The sequence below is a fragment of the Ascidiella aspersa genome, chromosome 2 (genome assembly GCF_963924565.1).
Source record: "Ascidiella aspersa chromosome 2, kaAscAspe10.2, whole genome shotgun sequence".
Classification (NCBI taxonomy): domain Eukaryota; kingdom Metazoa; phylum Chordata; class Ascidiacea; order Phlebobranchia; family Ascidiidae; genus Ascidiella; species Ascidiella aspersa.
In genome coordinates this window covers 20260268-20280995 of record NC_139448.1, presented here as the reverse complement: position 1 = coordinate 20280995, position 20728 = coordinate 20260268, and the positions used below count along the sequence as shown (strand labels likewise).

At 39.1% G+C, this 20728-nt stretch overlaps 2 protein-coding genes and 1 pseudogene across 2 annotated transcripts; 2 read left to right on the top strand and 1 right to left on the bottom strand.

Annotated features, from left to right (window-relative positions):
• The first annotated feature begins 392 nt into the window (after positions 1-392).
• Positions 393-12899, top strand: LOC146164266 (uncharacterized). The gene is made up of 3 exons (XM_083380698.1): positions 393-1126; positions 9270-10361; positions 10527-12899. Exons 1-3 carry the CDS (start codon positions 950-952, stop codon positions 12897-12899), a joined length of 3642 nt encoding a protein of 1213 aa, XP_083236824.1. The 5' UTR covers positions 393-949.
• A 656-nt stretch (positions 12900-13555) lies between these two features.
• Positions 13556-14065, top strand: LOC146164265 (uncharacterized). The gene has a single exon (XM_083380697.1). The coding sequence runs from the start codon at positions 13556-13558 to the stop codon at positions 14063-14065; it is 510 nt and encodes a 169-aa protein (XP_083236823.1).
• Positions 14066-15874: 1809 nt separating this feature from the next.
• LOC146164264 (uncharacterized) lies at positions 15875-17300 on the bottom strand (annotated as a pseudogene).
• Positions 17301-20728: the final 3428 nt, after the last annotated feature.

Genomic DNA, 20728 nt, shown 5'->3' with positions numbered 1-20728 from the left:
ATACAACGGCAATATTGCCAAGCAATTCTTAGGGGGGAAACAATTATACAATGATTCTATGGTTTCATTTTGGTTGTACACAACTCCTACAGCGCTGTACAATCTATTTTTTTTCCAACTTTAATATTGAAACTGCAAAAAATTTTCGTGCTCCGCGCAAATCTTCTGTTTTATACACGTTTGTTAACTTTTTTAGCACAAAGTCTCTTTGAGTGCCATTGCATGTTTTCATATCATCGAAGGTATAACGGCCATATTTAATTACAATTTTGCTAACATATAGATAAACGATAAAACTCATCCACCGTTTGAACTATTTTTTAACTATATTTTATATATGATAACAGACTAGCAACAGGGGGACTTAAACTTTTTTGGGATAATCGATAATGTTTTTGCAATATTGCCGTTGTATTGTGTGTCGTCACTCGCCACATATTTTGAAACACGATAACGCAATGTTTGTTTATTTTTGCGGTTGACATTTTTATTTGCACTCGACATCACATCCTTACAACTGTGGAGTAAATACCCTCACAACACGTTTGTCAAAATCAGCTCGTGCACGAGCAATTTGTTGTGTGCCCAATGCGAAAAGCCTCCTGAATTTACAGTTTAGCGCCAATTCAACCAATTAAACTTATTTTTTTTCGCGCTTTGCGCCACCGACATGTAACTTCACTATTTTCAAGTTTTCTCAGTAATGTTTACTTGAAAATGCCAAATTGCTTTTCATAGGGCGCGGTTGAAAAAGGTTAAGAACCACTGGTCTATAGAATACAGGTGGTTTTCAGCAGATGTTTTCATTTTCTTCATTATTCTTTAAATAGACAACCATAAAGAAAAAAAAGTTGTAAATTATAATACCGAAGAGAAAAACTCTGTTTACTGATGAACTACGCCAGAAGTATCCTTGTTTCAAAATGGGGCGTATTAATTTCGTAGCTGAATGCATTACTTGTGGATATGGCACGATTTCCTCAATCGTTGCAGGCAAAAAAATGTCCTCTTTTTGGGTGTTGAAAATATGGTAGCCCTAAACTACTATAAATCAATTAAATCGTTAATCATGGAGACTGGTCGCATAAATATAAGTTGGTGGCAATGTGCCGTAAAACCAGGGGAAGTACAATACTTTTATGTTGCGTCATAAGACAGGAAACCTGCCGTTGTCGGTCGAACCGAACAAAAAACAATTCGGTATTTATCGATTAGCCTACATAAAGTGGAATCTAGAACAACATCAACGTTGGAATATGGTCAAAATAGGACTAATCCTAATAGTTGTAATAAACGACTTATTCAAAATAGAACTTAAATAACCAGTACAAGGCCTAACCCCCTGCCAAATAACCCAATTCTAAACTACCCAATATCCTCTTCTAACCCCAAACAGGAGCAATCATCCGATGTCAAAACAACTGGTTTTAAAGCGTTCTTTTGTCCATTTCGACGATTTTTGATTTAACTCTGTCGTGGTTATTACTGCGAATTTGGGCTTTTTGTTGTTGGTCTTAATCGTGTGATATTATGATAGATTGTTCTGATTTAGATATTATTGCTTTGTAGGTTTTTTGTGTGTTTCCATAACAGTAAGACAATTAAACGAAAAAAACCTACGTGTATTTGGCTTAAATTTTCGTTAACTTTAATTTAGGAGACTTGACGCATTGGGCTTTTAAATTGCTCGTGCTCGATAAGGCTGGGCAGGGCTAAGCATAGAAACCACGTAGGCTAATATATTCGCCCAAGCACAAAAAATGTCCTAAGGGTTATCACATTACAATGGCCATATTCTTCGGCGCTAGCCTGTTGTCTCTTTGAAAAGATGTAAAAGAAATTCTTAGGGTAACTTCGATAATAGCCTATTAAAATTTGGCCTACTGTTTTTTCGTAAATCGTTTAAAGTTAATTTGGCAGAGGCGAAGCTGAAAAAGCGCAAACAAAACTTGCGTTAAAAAAAATCAAATTTGCTAAATATCAAATGTTATTTAACTTGCTGTTAACCACATAATGTAAGAGTGGTATAATTCATTTCACTTTGGGAGGTTTTGCGATGTAAGGCGAATATATTTAAAAGTTGTAAAATGCCTAAATTCCCGCGTATGTAAATGTATTTTTTAATTATTATTATTATTACGCTGAAACAACAAAATAGAAAGACGGACGATAATAAAAATAACACCTATCAAGAAGCGACAGGTTGGGCTAAAGGCCTGCATTAACTTTATGAATCGCAAAATTTTCAGAATTTAGGAGTGTTTTACAGACTTTATCATAAAAACAAACATAGAAATCGTCGGTAATGTCTTTGCATACTTACAGCGGTATATAACGAAGCGCGCACATAACAGTAAGCAATTCAACAAATCATTGTCAACACCAGTTCCAAACAGGAGAGTTACAGGGTCGTTTTGCAAGGAAATTAAACGTTTTGAAGAAATCCAAGATGTTATTGCTTCCCAATAGCTTTCAATATGAAGACAATTATAAAATATGTGCGAAATAGTTTCAGGGGCATTTCGACAGAAAACACATTGGTCGGAGTCAGTTTTCCCAAAGGAGTGTAATGTTTCGTTAGTTACAATGGCACGTAGGTTAAGTTTGGTTTGAAACGAGCGTAGCTTGGTTTCAATTGTTGAATTATTGGCATTACAATACAGTTTTTGCCAAGGAGTTGTGTTTGGAGAAAGGCATAAGTCCCTCCCAATTGTTTTGTAGTATTTCCGGGGTTACCGATGCATACTGCTTAATTTTATTGTAAAGTGCCTTTGTAGTGTGACATATTTGAATTAGCTCCGTACATTTGTTAACTGCCCCTACTTTAGTTTTCAAAAAGTCGTCAGTATGATCCTATTCGGGCGGTAATTAAGGCAGCAATCATTTTAATAAAGAATTTAAAGTCTTCGTTATTCGGTTTAAAGTCCTATTTTATTGCCAATTGGTCTTACTTAAGGTATTCTCCTTTATTGCCAATTGGTCATACTTAAGGGTATTCTCCCTCAAAATCGAGTAAGTCGGAGTGTTCGAGTATTCTCGCATCGATGAGAGGCTTCAAGTAAAATGTTTTGCTTTTAAAAATGACGCTCTTTGAAACCCATAGTGACCTGCTGTGCGTTTTACCAGGATGGACAATTTGGATTATGGCTCCGAGGTCTGCTATTATTTTTCGTATTGTTTGCAGGGGGACGATTTTTTCGCTTTTTTTAAGTTTATTCTCAGGTTGCCTCGAACCCAGCACTCTGTTGCATTATAGATAACTCATTTTTTTCAAAAAGTTTCCAAGGGGCTGTGTAGTTAACATCCAAAATTTTTGCTACCCATTTAAAGTTTAAATCTAAAATATAGGAATCGACATCTCAAATATTTGCACCTCCTATAGTTCAATGTTTGCAGTCAGTTTGTTTCTTTTAACTCTTTCCCAACTGGAGCCCCAGATAAATTAAAATAATTTGGTTTTTAATTGACGAACAAAGTATTCGGCAAGGTATAATTGGTAATACACTACATTTGTAAATTAACGTTGGTATTACAAGGCTTTTTAAAATATACAGATTAATAACACTAAATACCCGATCAAAATCAATTTGGTCCCCTCTTGAGAAATATTAACGTGTCATCAGCGAGGAGGGACACTTTAAATTCAGTGTGGTTAATAAGTTTTATTCCTTGAAAGGCATCATCGCGCAGTGCCTTTGCCAGACATTCAATGAATAGTAAAAACAATGTTGGTGATAGGGGATCACCCTGTCTGACGCCTCGTTCTGTTATAATCTCTTTCGATAAAAATTATATGGGCCGAAAATTTATTTTCGGGACATATCTTGTTTTTGCCGTTATTATATGGTCCGAAAATTTATTTTCGGGACATATCTTGTTTTTGCCCGAAAATGTTTCAGACCGATTATTGTCCGGAGCTTTATAGAAAAAATATACATCGTAGAACCTTCAAATTTTCAGACATGGCGTAGAGTGGTATGTAGGTGCTTTGTAGAAGTTTATGAGGCTGCACCCACAGGAGCCTTTGCTTGGGGGGCAAAAACCTTAAATATTGCGTTTTAGTTCCCGGTAGCTAACGACTGTCATCTAGCAGCAGAAAAACTTCCATACAGAATTCGTTCATATTCGCTTGCTTGCTGCGCTTTATTGTCCCGCGCGTGAGACTTTCATTGTGCAAAGTGGCACGTCCAAAACTGGGCTCGTGCGACTTGCATTTTAAAAAGAGGCATCTCTTTAGTAAAATTACTTAATGCTCTTAAGAAACAACTTATTTTACCGCTGCAAATTTAAATGCGAAATCTGGTGGCAACTCTAATCCAACATATCAACACCAGGCCTACACAACTTAAAATTGTGTGTTAATATGTTGGATTGGAGTAACATACTATACAGGTGCAAATAGCAAATATTCTCCAAATACGATTTTTTCAAATATTCTCCAAATCGTATTTCATCGTATTGTCGCGGTAATACAAAAAGAGGTAAGGCCGTGAATAAAGTTTCACCCACCGTACAATAAAAGCAGGGAAGCATTTCGAGTAGGGATGTTCAAGGCAGAATATCGGCGACACATTTATAATGCTTGCTTGAAATGCGGCGTCAGCATTTTTGGGGGCGACCAATTACTTTGCGATAAGCTTCGCCTAATAATGAAGTGTCAATAGGGTGTATTTACCGCCGCAAATTTAAATGCGAAATCTTAAGGCAGTGTACGCCTCTCTGTTAGCACCTGTTGTGCATGTTGCTCCAACCAACATACCAATATCAGGCCTAAACAACTAGCAAAACTTTCGATTTAATAGTTTGCGTATTAGGCACATAATAGTGTGTTTCATATTGTTTGAAACTACAGATTTAAAGTCAGTTTTAACAGTGATTGCTCGGACCAAGCCATGGTAAAAATTTACCGACTAAAAGTTTGCAAAAGTATTGCAAACCATAGGCGTTAAACCATTTTAAGTCTTTAGGAGAATGATAATATTTGCTTTTCAAACACGTAAGCTGGCCAAAATGTAATAAAATGGCCATACACATTATCTACGTAAATTCTATTTATCAAACATATGTTTCGATCATTCCCCAAGTACTACGCCATATTTGAACCCCTTTCGCATCAAAGTGGGGAAGTTTTCGGCCCATATCTGTTTTTGCTTGCAGAAACAAGTTAAGGAAAATGAAAAACAAAATATGAAATATATAATATAAAATACACAATACAAAATACAAAATATTAAAAAATAAAAAGTATAAAATAAAATATAAAAAATAAAAATTTAAAAATGAATATGAAAAAAAAATTGAAAAAAAAAAAATCACTTTAAAAAAAAAATAAAAAAAAATAAAAATAAACACTAAGCCCTGAAAATATACCCCCTGACAAAATCTACAACAACCGCACCCCCGTCTAGTTCTTTTTTGGTTTCCTATGGTATGTTTCAGACCGATTTTTGTCCGAAGCTTTATAGAAAAAGTAGACATCGTAGAACCTTCAAATTTTCAGACATGGCGTAGAGTGGTATGTAGGTGCTTTGTAAAAGTTTATGAGGCTGCACCCCTAGGGGCCTTTGCTTGGGGGGTAAAAACCTGAAATATTGCGTTTTAGCACATTGTAGCTAACGACTGCCATCTAGCAGCAGAAAAACTTTCATACAGAATTCGTTCATATTCGCTTGCTTTGTCCAGCTTGTGAAGTGACGAAGCGACTCACTGCCTGCTGCGCTTTATTGTCCCGCGCGTGAGACTTTCATTGTGCGAAGTGGCACGTCCTAAACTGGGTTCGTGCGACTTGCATTTTAAAACGAGGCTTGTCTTTAGTAAAATTACTTAATGCTGTTAAGAAACAACTTATTTTACCGCCGCAAATTTAAATGCGAAATCTGGTGGCAACTCTAATCCAACATATCAACACCAGGCCTACACAACTTAAAATTGAGTGTTGATATGTTGGATTGGAGTAACATACTCTATAGGTGCAAATAGCAAATATTCTCCAAATACGATTTTTCCAATATTCTCCAAATCGTACTTCATCGTATTGTTGCGGTAATACACAAAGAGGTAAGGCCGTGAATAAAGTTTCACCCACCGTACAATTAACGGAGGGAAGCATTGTGAGTAGAGATGTTCAAAGCAGAATATCGGCGACACATTTATAATGCTTGCTTTCAATGCGGCGTTAGTTTTTTTTTCGGGCAACCAATTACTTCGCGATAATCTTCGCCTAATAATTAAGTGTCAATAGGGTGTATTTACCGCCGCAAGTTTAAATGCGAAATCTTAAGGCAGTCTACGCCTCTCTGTTAGCACCTGTCGTGCATCTTGCTCCAACCAGCATACCAACATCAGGCCTAAACATCTAGCAAAACTTTCGATTTAAAAGTTTGCGTATTGAGAACATAATAGTGTTTTTCATATTGTTTGAAACTACAGATTTAAAGCTTGTTTTAACAGTGATTGCTCGGACCAAGCCATGGTAAAAATTTACCGAGTAAAAGTTTGCAAAAGTATAGCAAACCATAGGCGTTAAACCATTTTAAGTCTTTAGAAGAATGATAATATTTGCTTTTCAAACACGTAAGCTGGCCAAAATGTAATAAAATGGCCATACACATTATCTAAGTAAATTCTATTTATCAAATATATGTTTCGATCATTCCCCAAATACTACGCCATATTTGAACCCTTTTCGCATCAAAGTGGGGAAGTTTTCGGCCCATATCTGTTTTTGCTTGCAGAAACAAGTTAAGGAAAATGAAAAACAAAATATGAAATATATAATATAAAATACACAATACGAACTGCCATCTAGCAGCAGAAAAACTTTCATACAGAATTCGTTCATATTCGCTTGCTTTGTCCAGCTTGTGAAGTGACGAAGCGACTCACCGCCTGCTGCGCTTTATTGTCCCGCGCGTGAGACTTTCATTGTGCGAAGTGGCACGTCTAAAACTGGGCTCGTGCGACTTGCATTTTAAAAAGAGGCTTCTCTTTAGTAAAATTACTTAATGGTCTTAAGAAAAAACTTATTTTACCGCCGCAAATTTAAATGCGAAATCTGGTGGCAACTCCAATCCAACATATCAACACCAGGCCTACACAACTTAAAATTGTGTGTTGATATGTTGGATTGGAGTAACATACTATTAAGGTGCAAATAGCAAATATTCTCCAAATACGATTTTTTCAAATATTCTTCAAATCGTATTTCATCGTATTTTCGCGGTATTAAGGTCACGACCCCTTGTGACTGACTCTGGCTAAATTGACTGATATTTCTCAGTGTAGTCCCAAGCTTCGCAAAACAGAGATTGTATATATGGCCAAAATGTTTGGAAAAATTCAACAGGCAATCAGTCTAGGTGGCTTATTTCTAGGCATTGTGTTAATTGCAGACTTAATTTCGGCCGTTGAGATAGGCTCTTCGGTCCTTTCTAGTTGGGAAGCGTTTAGTTTCGGAAGGTTCAGGTTTGACAGGTTGAGGTCGATTTGTGATTGGACGCATTTCGTATTGCGTCTTTTGTATAGGTCTCCAAAAACTCGTGATAATTCTGTCAGTATATTGTTTGTTATTCAACAAGCACGTGTTGAACTTCCAGTATCCCTTACCGTGTTCATTTGGAGATAGCTTTAAAGTAAACGTTATGATTTTATGGTCAGACATAATACCTGTGACAATGTTGGCGTCTATAATGTTGGTCAATAATGATTTTGAGGTTAGAAAGAAGTCTATACGAGTCGCTGCCAATGGTTTGGTTTGAATTCTTGAGTACTTTCTTATTACCTTGTGCACATGGCGGAAAGCATCATGCAATTCAAGGGAATTCATGTGAGCCTGCACAATGTCCCGCGATCTTTTGTTTGCATGCGAGGGGCCCATAACTTTTGTCCAAACTCGCATTTAGGATGATATTAAAATCACCTCCTACAACCATGTCGCCGTCAGTGATTGTGGTAAGGTCTGCAAAACAGTTTGTTTCATCGCAAATCTACATTTTTGTAAACTGTTCCCCTTTCCGTGTAATTTAAATGGTTAAAAAACACCGCCTCATGCGGTCACGATGTCGCCTCGTTTTTTGTTGGAAACGTAGCCGTTTGGTTTGCTGAGTTTTGAAGCTGCTAATGTTTTATTGTTAATGCCTTTGCAGAAGTAATTTAAAACCTAAATTTGACCTAACTGTGTGAAGTTACATTTTCTGTGTATTTGAACGCAAGCTGATATTTTGGTAAGTGTTGTGTTGACTGTTGTAAGTGTACATGTAAACATAACTCAGTGTGTAGTAATTGTAAGAATTGTCATTATTGTTCATTGTTACGGCAATTGTTTTCATTGTGCCAACAATAACTAACCTAAATATCATGTTATTATTACAGTTTGGCTTCGTACCGACACATATTTAATTGAAGACCCAGGCACAAACGTTTCGGTGAGATTTGTTGTTTTGTGTTGAAATATGTATATATAATTTGCCTATTCGTTGATTTTTGAAAACAGCACACTCGCCTACATAATTGCTCGTCCTGCCATTTCAAGCCTTTAAAGCGTGTCAATAATAAAGTTTTGGTTAGATGCTTTTGTGGAGTCTTTGGGGGAGAGAACTGTGTAGGAGGTCGCGTTTTTGAATCGTCAAACCTGAAGTACCCGTTTGGGCGTCTGCGTAGGCCTGGACGCAGAAGTAGACGCTACATTCGAAGTTTTCGAAACGTTTTTTGTAAACGTTTTGCACCGAAGATTTTGAAACGTTTTTTGTGAACGTTTTGAACTGAAGAACAGGCCATATTGCCCACAATGCCCGGAAGTGAGAGTGGACATTCCTATAGATCTTCTCCTATGCATAGGAGAACAGTACAGCAAACTAAACATGCTGTACCTTCAATGCAGGAACTTAAGCATGATAAAGATCTGTAAAATGACTGGTGCAGAACGGCCGAAAAGGCAATGATGTATAAGAATCAGTTAGTAAACGTATTGAAGAAGTTTCAGTGCGTCTAATGAATAATTATTCAAAGTTATTGGACTGGTTACCACCTGGCGAAAAACGTGATGATTTCCAGCAGCAATTAGATGGAGTCATTCATGGCAAGATGGAAATGGAAAATAGAATTACGCAGTTTGAACAAAAGCTGATAGATAACATTGGACATGACCTTACTTCGAGTTCCTTGACATGTCTAACATCTCCTGTTGCTCAACGAACAATTTCAGCTGTGAAGCATTTACCTGTTGCAAGTGAAAGCTCACACTCTTTAAAGTCTACGCGTCGTTCTGGAAGTGTCGCAAAGACTCAAGTACCTCATTCAGTACAAAGAGACTGGAAGCTAAAGTTAGACTTGAGAAGGCACGCGTAAGATCATCACATGTTGCAAAGGAGCAGAAACTTGAAAACGAAAAGCTGAAACTTGAAGCTGAAAGTCGGAAACTAGCAGCGCAAAAGGAAGTTGAAGAAGCAGAAGCTGAAGTTAAAGTGTGGGAGACAGCGTCAAGGCTGTCTGTAGAAAATCATGTTGTAACACATGTTAATACTTGTGATCTTCCTGTTTTAGAACCACCTAATAAAATCGTTTCTGAAGAGGAAGTCCGTTCGCCATTTAAACTGGTTCTGCCTCAGTCTACCGTTACACAGGAGCACAAACATGATTATGATCCCCCAGCTAAGGAGGAAGTGACACAAAGGGAAAGTAATGCTGTAGTTCGTGGAATTATGACTGCAGTTGGAGAAGCAATGTACACCCCCAAAACGGATGCTGTAAAGTTTAATGGAGAACCAATGGAATATTGGCCATTCATCAGAAGTTTAGAAACAATGATAGAGAAGAAGGCACCATCTGCCCAGGTGAAATTAAATTATCTGTTGGGCCATTGTAAAGGAAAAGCATATTCTCTTATAGAGCATTGTACAGTTTTACCCCCAAGTGATGGATACAATGAGGCTCGATCCATATTATATGATAATTTTGGTAAACCTTATATTGTTTTGAGGGCGTTTGTTCGCCAACTTACCAGCGGACCTAACCTTAAACCTGATGATTCAGATGGCTTGCAGCATTTTGCTACTTCATTGCGAAAATGCCTTTTAATTTTGAAAGGTTTAGGAAATTTCAGTGACCTAAGTACTACTGATCGCCTAGTAGAGTTAGTACTCAAACTACCCTACAGTTCACAGAATCTGTGGAAGCGACGTGTGGCTACCATTCTCAGGGAGTCTGGTAAAGAAGCAAATTTCCAGCATCTGGTGGAATTTGTGGAAGAAGAATCCGAGGTTGCCAATACTGTTTTTGGAAAGCTGTTGGTTCCTCGCAAAGAGAAGAAAAGAAGCAGACAGAAAGACAAACGAAAAAGAGCTCTTCACACCGTTGTGACAAAGGTGAACAGAGCGCCAACCCAGCCCGTTTTTGTTAGGCCAGTACCAAGATGCTTGTTTTGCAGTCAAGGACATTTATTTGTGAATTGTCCATGTTTAAAGGCAAAGACAGTTGCGGAAAGAGCCGGCTGGCTACGTGAAAATAATTTGTGCTTTAATTGTTTACAGAGTGGGCACATTGCAAGACTCTGTAGAGAAGCTGTTACATGTACTGTTCAAGGCTGTGGAAGAAGGCATCATGCACTGCTGCATTTGCCTCCGAAAAGCATTCCTGTCTCAAGAAGTCCTGAAGCAAGAGAAAGGCACCCACCTGAAAATGATGTGCCTTCGACATCCAAAGTGAGTTGTAACAGAGTAAAGGACGGACACAGCGCCTATATGAGTGTTGTCCCTGTCAGGTTTCTCGCCAATGGCAAGGAAGTGGAGTCCTATGCTTTCCTTGATATTGGTTCAGATTCAACGTTTTGCCATACCAAACTGATAGAGACGCTTGGCTTATCTGGAAAACAAAAACGAGTACAAATGGATACACTTGGCAGAAGACCAAAAATACTAAAAGGAATTGGAGTTGATTTACAAGTTGTGTCCATGGACGGAAAGGAAGTCATTGATATAGAAGACGCAATGTCAGTGGACCATATTCCAGTTTGTCCATACACCTATCCTACTGAAGAGCAATTACAGCATTTACCTCATTTAAAGGGACTAGATATGCCAAGAGTTGATAGCCAGGAAATAATGTTGTTAATTGGCACCGATACGCCATATGCTCACCGAACCTTAGAAATTAGAACTGGAAGAAAGAAGGAGCCATTTGCAGCTCGAACACCTCTAGGTTGGTCTCTGATCGGTCCTTCTCCAGACAAGGGATGCATTAAAGCAAACCGAATTCAGACAGTGGAGCTTGATCACCAAATACAAAGATCGTGGTATCAAGATTTTCAAAAGGAACCTGGAGAACTAGAAATCCCAACTTCCAAGGAGGACAAAGAAGTTTTAAAGTTGATGAAGGAAGAAGTCCAGCATGTCAATAGACACTACTACCTTCCTCTACCATGGAGGCCAGGCATGAAGGAACTAGAGAGCAATTTTATTATGGCAGAAAGAAGACTGCAGTATTTAAAGAAGCGCCTGCAAAGAGACGAAGCGCTTCGCAATAACTATGTGGATAAAATCCAAGAGTACATTGAAAAGGGCTATGCCCGCGAAGTGCCGTCCCACGAGCCTGTCACAGGACAGGAGTGGTATCTTCCTCACCATCCAGTTTACCATCCACAGAAGCCGGGCAAAGTCAGAATTGTATTTGACTGCGCGGCGAAGTACAAGGGCCTGTCTTTAAACGATGCCCTCATGCAAGGCCCTGATCTCGTTAATAGTTTGATCAGTGTTTTGACCCGATTCCGCCAAAATCCGATTGCGATTGTCGGTGATGTGGAAGCGATGTTCCACCAAGTTCGAGTCAAAGAGAGCGATGCCAATTCGCTTAGGTTTTTATGGTGGCCAGAAGGCAACATGGAAAGAAGACCCACTGTTCACCAAATGTTAGTTCATATTTTCGGAGCCACATCGTCTCCATGCTGTGCCACATTTTGCATGAAGCACACAGCCGACATGTTCGGACACGAGTTCGACAAGCATGTGTCTGACATAGCGAAAAACAATTTCTACGTAGATGATTGTTTAGCATCTGCTTCCACAGAAAAGGAAGCCATAAGCACTATATCCCAACTGAGTCAGTTGTTACAAAAAGGTGAGTTCCATCTAACAAAGTGGATTTCAAACAGTCAAGCAGTTTTGGATGCTATACCTGAAACAGAAAGGGCAAAGTCAATGAAGGAAATATTTCCACAGGAGGGAATTCAAGAGCGTGTGCTTGGTGTGTTCTGGGATGTTTTTCGAGACACATTTGGATTTCGTACAAAGGAAACTAAAGAGGAAACTACGCTTACCAGAAGAAAAATGCTATCAGTCATCAATTCGCTGTATGACCCACTTGGTTTTGCAGTACCTGTTATTCTTGTCGCCAAGAAAATCCAGCAAGAGGTCATTCAGATGAAACTAGGCTGGGATGATGCAATCCCAACGCCTCTCTTAGTAAAGTGGAAGGAATGGTGTTGTCAACTTCCAGAGCTAAAACACCTGACATTGCCAAGGTGCTTTACTCCACCCAATTTCGGCAAAGTGATAAACCGTCAAATACATTACTTCTGCGACGCATCTGTTAACGGCTATGGTTTTGTTACTTATCTTCGTCAAGAAAATGATGCTCATGATGTTTATTGTTCATTTCTGTGTGGAAAAGCCAAGGTCACGCCACCAAAGAGTGAAAGCATTCCAAGGTTGGAACTTGTTGCAGCTGTTCTTGCAATCAAGGCTGACAAGTGGTTAAGAAACAATTTGGATGTCTCTGAGTGTGAATCTGTTTTCTGGACAGACTCAAACGCTGTTTTATTCAGCATTCGCAATGAGCGAAAGCGATTTTCAACTTTTGTGGCAAATCGGTTGTCAAAAATTCACCAGCAAACTACTCCATTTCAGTGAAGGCACGTGAGGACTAAGCTAAACCCTGCTGATGAAGCATCACGTGGGGTCACCGTGAAGTGGTTGCTAGGATCCAGTACATGGCTAAAAGGTCCAGCATATTTATGGAAAACCAAAGAGTTTTGGCCATGCACTTCTAGCTCAGAAGAAAAGATACCGGACGAATTCAAGCCCATAGAAGCAAAAACGTCAATGGCAACCTGCTGCGGTTCTATAACGCCATTGGAAACCTTTGTTCAAAGATATTCATCTCTGAATCGCCTAAAAAAAGAGTTGGAAATTGTGAAGTTTGTTCAACGCTCCGCTTTTCCCGCTGCATTCAAGGCACTATCAGAGTCAAATTCAAACGCTGATAGGCAGACTCGTCGTTGTCTTAAGAAGTGCGACCAAACGAAGTGTTTAAATAAACTGAATCCCCTACTAATGAATGGTGTCATAAGACTTGGAGGAAGATTGGACAATGCACCTATATCATTTGAGTCCAAGCATCCGATTATTCTGCCCAGCTACCATCACCTTACGAAGCTGATAATAACCTATTATCACAAAGAAGCAGGTCATTCCGGAACTGCGCACACCTGGACGTTAATTCGCCAAAAGTATTGGATTATTAAAGGCGGTGCCGCAGTTCGGAGCACTCTGGCCCATTGCATACTATGTCGCAAGAGCAATGCGCCGCGCGGCCAGCAACTGATGGCAGATCTACCCGTGGCTCGTTTGAAGAACAGCGAACCACCGTTCACACTGGAATTGATTATTTGGGCCCGTTTATTGTAAAACGTGGCCGCAGCGATGTGAAAAGATACGGCTGCATTTTCACTTGTATGACTATGCGCGCAGTGCACATTGAAATCGCTGAGGATTTATCAACTGACGCATTTATTAATGCCTTACGAAGATTCATTGCAATACGAGGAAAGCCAATTGAGATATACAGCGACAATGGAACCAATTTCGTTGGCGCTGAACGTGTTTTGCGCGAACTACTGGAACGAATAGATGAAAAGGGGCTGGAAACGCACCTTCAGCAACAAGGAATCAAGTGGTCGTTCAATCCGCCTGCAGCCAGCCATATGGGCGGAATATGGGAAAGGATGATCCGTTCAATTAAAAAGATTTTGAGCGAAAAGCACCTAGCATCAGCAAGGACACTCTTCATACGCTGATGATAGAAGTTGAGAATATCCTCAACTCGCGACCACTGACACCTGTCACGTTTACCCCCAGCAACGTAGAACCGCTGACACCAAATCACATTCTACTGCAAAGGCCCAGTCCTGTAATGTCACCTGGGCAGTTTGATGAAAAGGATAACTACAATCGACGTCGCTGGCGACAAGTTCAGTTTCTAGCAGACGAATTTTGGAGGAGGTGGACGAAAGAGTACCTGTCCACCATCGCTCTCCGACAGAAGTGGCCTGACAAAAGAAGAAACCTCGAAGAAGGAGATATCGGGTCGTGTGATCAAAACCTATCCGGACAAACATGGAGTTGTCCGACATGTGGATCTAAAAACACAATCGAGTGTCGTAAAGCGACCGATTGCAAAATTATGCCTCATCGTAGAGGCGCGCACCGGCGTGCATCCGACACGCTCCGACAACTAGTCGTCGATTACTAGATCGGAGTGTGGTGCACAAAAGAAGGATGATATGGAAACGAACGCTCTGCTGGTTCACGCTTGCTCAAATACAGGCGTGACTATCGCGATTGCGAATGTACATGCAGAGGCTTCGGTCTTTCGACCTTACGTTGATTTGCGCCGTTTTTTCGATGTCAATTGAAATGTACTGTCCTGTGTCGTACATTTAGGGGGGAAAATGTTACATCGCAAATCTACATTTTTGTAAACTGTTCCCCTTTCCGTGTAATTTAAATGGTTAAAAACACCGCCTCATGCGGTCACGATGTCGCCTCGTTTTTTGTTGGAAACGTAGCCGTTTGGTTTGCTGAGTTTTGAAGCTGCTAATGTTTTATTGTTAATGCCTTTGCAGAAGTAATTTAAAACCTAAATTTGACCTAACTGTGTGAAGTTACATTTTCTGTGTATTTGAACGCAAGCTGATATTTTGGTAAGTGTTGTGTTGACTGTTGTAAGTGTACATGTAAACATAACTCAGTGTGTAGCAATTGTAAGAATTGTCATTATTGTTCATTGTTACGGCAATTGTTTTCATTGTGCCAACAATAACTAACCTAAATATCATGTTATTATTACAGTTTGGCTTCGTACCGACACATATTTAATTGAAGACCCAAGCACAAACGTTTCGGTGAGATTTGTGCTATTTGTTGTTTTGTGTTGAAATATGTATATATAATTTGCCTATTCGTTGATTTTAGAAAACCGCTCACTCGCCTACATAATTGCTCGTCCTGCCATTTCAAGCCTTTAAAGCGTGTCAATAATAAAGTTTTGGTTAGATGCTTTTGTGGAGTCTTTGGGGGAGAGAACTGTGTAGGAGGGCGCGTTTTTGAATCGTCAAACCTTTTTGAATCGTCAAAAGTACCCGTTTGGGCGTCTGCGTAGGCCTGGACGCAGAAGTAGACGCTACACAGTTGTCAAAAAAGGCTAGTTTATTATTGTTTGGCCCGTAAATATTTGTTAATGTTATTTGCGTATCACCAAGTTTAATGGTTAATATGAGATACCTCCCGCTTGTGTCAGCTGTCGATTGATTAATAAAATACGTTAAGTTTTTGAAAAATAAAATGGTTACCCCCTTGCTGCGATTTGTACTATGTGACAATTTCTCCTCCCCATTCAATCTGCCAAAGTTTCTCATCCCCAAGGGTACAATATGTTTCCTGTATTAAGGTTATGTGGTATTTTTTTCTCTAATATACTTAAAGATAGATTTCCGTTTTGACGGATCACGGATTCCCGCAACGTTTACAATAGTAATAGACATTAGGCAAAAAAAGACAAAAAACAAAAGGAGATTCACAAAAATAATACAAATACAATCGGGCTTTCATTTCTGTTCCGCCCTAAGTTCTATGTCATCGTCATATTCGATTCCACATGGGCATCGAAACGGTTTACTTTGTTCGATACATTCGTTGGATTTTTTCCCGCAACTACAGTTGATTAATTTATAGTTACATGAGCTATTGGAGCACTCTTTGCTCATTGCGAGATTCGGAACTGAATTAAATGTATTACACACTCATGCAATTGAGTACCTGTTACATTGTACGCATTCAAATATGTTGTCCTTCATCACAAACTCCGGTTGAAATTGTTTGCAGCAGGGCATCCAACGCATCACCGCTGTGCATTTCGGGCAGCTGATAACCTTTTCCTGGGTAGGCACCAAAATTGTAGTTTCTTCGTCGCAGCATGCTTTGGATATGTTGAACTCATGTTTGCACTTGTAGCAATAGAATTGGGTTGCTTCTGGTGCCAGGCAACTTTCGGTGTGGCATTCTGGGCATACAAGCGAGATCGGCGTTTCACACATGCTTTGTGATTTGCTGTTAGTAGCAATTCGGGACTTCCTCGAACTCTGTTTTTAGGTTTCGGGCTATTTATGATTGGTTTACCAGAATGCTCAATGCTAGAACGGCCCGGTGAAAACCATGTGGACAGTGCATTTTCGTTGTCGGAGTTGTTTTCTGGGATTTCAATGTTGCTTGGGGTATCCTGGTTGTTTGTCTTATCTCTCCCCACTTCTCTTCTATTGCTTTGCAACTTCTTATCAGTAGTTGGTTGCTTAGTCTGGCGCGCCGCAGGTGATCTGGTTCTGATAAGCTTTGACCTGTTTTCATTTTCCACTCTTCCGCCATTGTTTCTTTGTAGTTCTGGAAAATCTTTTTTTCTTTTTGGGCAATTCGCTTGCTTATGTCCAGCGTCACCACAATACTTGCAAGTAAATTGTTGTCCATGATAAGTTACGAAAACTCAAAGCTATTAACTCTTATGTAGCTTGGAATCGGGTTTTCCGACAAGTCTGTCTTGTTCATAGTGGCTATACGCATTCCCGATAGCAATCCAACCTTGTCTTTTTTGTGTATCATTTTTACAACTTCTCCATAATGTTGACTCAATGTTTCTGCGATTATGTCATTTTGAAACGGTATTGGAACCCAGCCAATTCCCACGTTGATAAGGTCACTCTCATAAAGTCGAACATTTTTAATGTAGGATATTCCAGCCAGCTTACTTTGTAATTCAAAGACGTTTTGTCGACTTGTGCAGGTCACATCCACCTGCGTTCCTTTCATTTCTGCAATTCCAAGTACTTTACTGATAGGAAAATCAGTCTCTTTCAATAACTGCCATAACTCGTCTCATTTAAGCATTCTTTCAGATTTAAAACTTAGACAGTTTGGCCTTTTCAGCGCACTCCCTGAGTTTTTTGCTGCCGCTTGTGCATAGCTCGTACTCGCCTTCTCCATTTAGATGTGCACTCCTCGAGTGTCTATAGTGGAGCCCAGGACTGCTGATTTTGGCATAAATGAAAATCACTTAAATAACATGTTCCAGCTGGCGGTAACTAAATTTCGTGACAACACGATACAAAAATACAGGAAATTCTAAACAATTCACGAACACGAGAAGTATAGCAATATGTTGACAGTTTGAAGAATACACAAAGCAGGCTTGCGTGATGACGACACAATCAACCAGACTGTTTTAATTGAATGACCGGGGTTTCAACCCGGTAACAATATGGAGCAAGATGCTACAAAGTTGTGAATAATGCCGCCGAAAGAGGGGGAAAATTAAACACTGATTATGCTGCTGTATTAACCGAAAATGCTCAGCAACGTGCAACTTGCTGCAGGCGGTTGAGGTGTTAAGCTCATTTAGAATAAAATAGACTCGGATTACAAGGGGGTAAAATCAGATTTATTTCATGCAATATAATAGCGTTATAATATACAGTACTCACTTTGATTAACAGAGCTTCGCTCCAACAAGATCTCAGATATATCAGATAAAACGTAACACGTCTAACTTAAGACTCAGAAAATGGTAAAGTGTAGATAGATCATACTGAAAACACATCTTATAAAGACCAAACAAGAAAAATAGCAAGAGAAAGGCAGACCGGTTAACATAAAGAGAAAGGGAGTGGGAGGGGCGGAGCGAGTAGGAAAAACGCGGGGAAAGAGTCGATGAAAACATGCGGTCACAAAACGCGTGTTGAGTTGGTCCGGAAAATGGCTTAGGAAGCAATCATGGACGTGCAGTCAGGGGAGGCAGGTGAGGCAGCAACATCTGGCAAAGCAAAAGTTATATCAGTTATATCTCTACCGCAAATTTTAAGCGTCCTTTATTTTTTCTACTATTTCTGTTGCGTTGTTCATATCAAGCGTTCACGCGGTCAAAATCGTTGAAATACGCAAAGTGAGGCAGCGCCAAGCCGTGCCTCTCTTCAGATCACAAAAGTTCCATACACTGCATTATGCGTGCTTTTTTTTTCTAATTTTCTCGGAAAACATAATGAAGCCTCAATTGTGACGTTCCAGTTCTTGTAGTGTAAAGCTCTATAGTTGAAGTCATAAATAAAGGCAGACCTGTTGCAAATTTAAAAGTTTTGCATCAGACGACTGGACAAAAAAAATAACACACAACTTTCAAAGAGATTGATAAAAAAAAATAGTGACTGTGTAGATGTTGTAGATGTAGTTGATAATGAGTACTCATTTAATTGCCTTTTGTGCCTCGATGTATCAATCTTACGACTACAATGTAGATACTGCATTCATATAGAATTGTTCATTGTCTCTGCTTCTAACATACGAGCACTTCAATTGGTTCCTTGAGTAACAGACAACACTTTATTCGATACGGACCTTCATAATAATCATAATGTTAAAATGATTGTCAAATCATATAACGCTCAACCTTTAAGAAGTTTAAAAAGAGATGTGCATAAAGAAGGCAAGATGTACATACGCAATAAAATGGTTATTTGTTACATTATAATACGTAGGCGTCACGTGATTATTGGGCGGTTCCAGCTAAGCTTTTTCTCTCGACTCTCTTGTACACGGAAATAACATTTTTGTCCCAATATGGCTAAAAAAAAGCCCTTCGATCGACAAAGCCACGTAACAGGCCAAACGCATATTCGATTCTAAAAATACCGAATTGTTGACAATATTGCGAATTTCAAAACATGCGTTAACATTAAACGGATGTTGTATGAGCCGGCGAGCCCTGACTCAGTGAAAAATGGTGTTTAGAAAGCTTAGTTTGCAAAATCTTGCTAGATCGGCAATTGATGTTTTTTTTACAGTATTTTTCCATGATCAAACATTTTACAGTGAAACAGCGATACAAGTGAGGCATGCGTGTTTTAATTGCAAGTCTCATTAAACTAATTTGCCTCGGCAATCAACCTCGCTATTGCTTCAATAAGTTTTGCTGTTGTCTGATTACAAATCCACAAAGTTTGTGTTGGCTGGTGTTGAGCTGGCCAGCCAGAAGCCGGCAAGCAACACAACCACTCACTGTATTGTCTAAACAAGACTGGATTGGTTCAACAGCAGAACAACTTGTAAATTGATCCTGATTACTGGACATTTTTATTTTGTAAGCAATCCTTTTTATACACAAAACTTAGAAGAGAAATTTTCTGTGCGAGAAAAAGATTATGACGCAGCAATGACACCGCAAATTGTTACATTATCTAATAGTAATTTCGTCACACGGGTGTTGGCTTATCGCCTTTCTTTCTCATCATATCTCCTACAAGGAAGTTAGAATCTGTCCATATTAGTACACGAAAAACGGCTTCTCTAACTGTAAACACAGTTTCGAATCATTGTTTTGAGATGCGGCTAATGTGCCAATTCTCAAAGCGGCGATTTTAAGGTCGCACATTCTAGGACAATTTGAGGAAGGATATGTGTCAATTTTGCTATTCGTCATCTGTGAACAAGTGGCCGAACTGTTTCGCAAGGCACTGGCAATTTACCGGAAGTTTTCACTAAAAACGCACACAGTAGCAATTCGTAAACATTACATTTTCGAGTTTAGACACATAAAGCTCTTTGATAAATAGATATATTATTACAATTTTGATAAATATACAACAGGATGTTTTTGGTAAGGATGCGTTATGACAATTTTGATAAATAGACAAAAATAATAAAGGGGCGCATGTTTTTGTTATTCGTTAATTACTTAAAACGATTAATTAAACATGTAAAAAAGGCCACTGCCACCACACAAGAAATTCTCTGTGATAAATAACAATGTGATGACGTGTCGCTACAATGTCATGGTTGTAGCCAGGGGGGCCATGGGCCCCCAAATAATTTATAAATATTGTACACTTAATAATAATTTGGTTTGTAGCATTTATGAGCAGCAGCCTACCACGAACCTCCCAAATAAAAGCGGTTAACTCCAGCATGACGTCACAACTCTATTTTACAGAGTTAATCTATGCCATGGTCGAAATTTTAGGGAAAAAAATGAATACTGATTAAACAAAACCTTGTTTTTTATTATTTTCCAGATATTTTAATAACGAGCTGCTTGTTTACGTTACGTAACTCTACATTTATTGACCCACATTTTAATCTCATAGTGCATCCGAACCGGAACGTTATAAACCGGTTTGAAAATAAATTTAGGCGAACCGGAGCTGAACCGGATTCCGAAAAAAATCTTGAACCCGAACCGAACCTGAACCGGAAAAGTCAAAACGGTCATTTTCTTTTTGCTCTCTGAATGAGTATTGCGCTAAAACTCAGTCGGTTGCTTCTCGAAACGGTTTGCTAGCATATTTATTTGTGTTCGATACGCAGTTCATACAATGGCAAAATTTATTTTTATTTTTATTAGTACTACTACTATACCGTGTTTG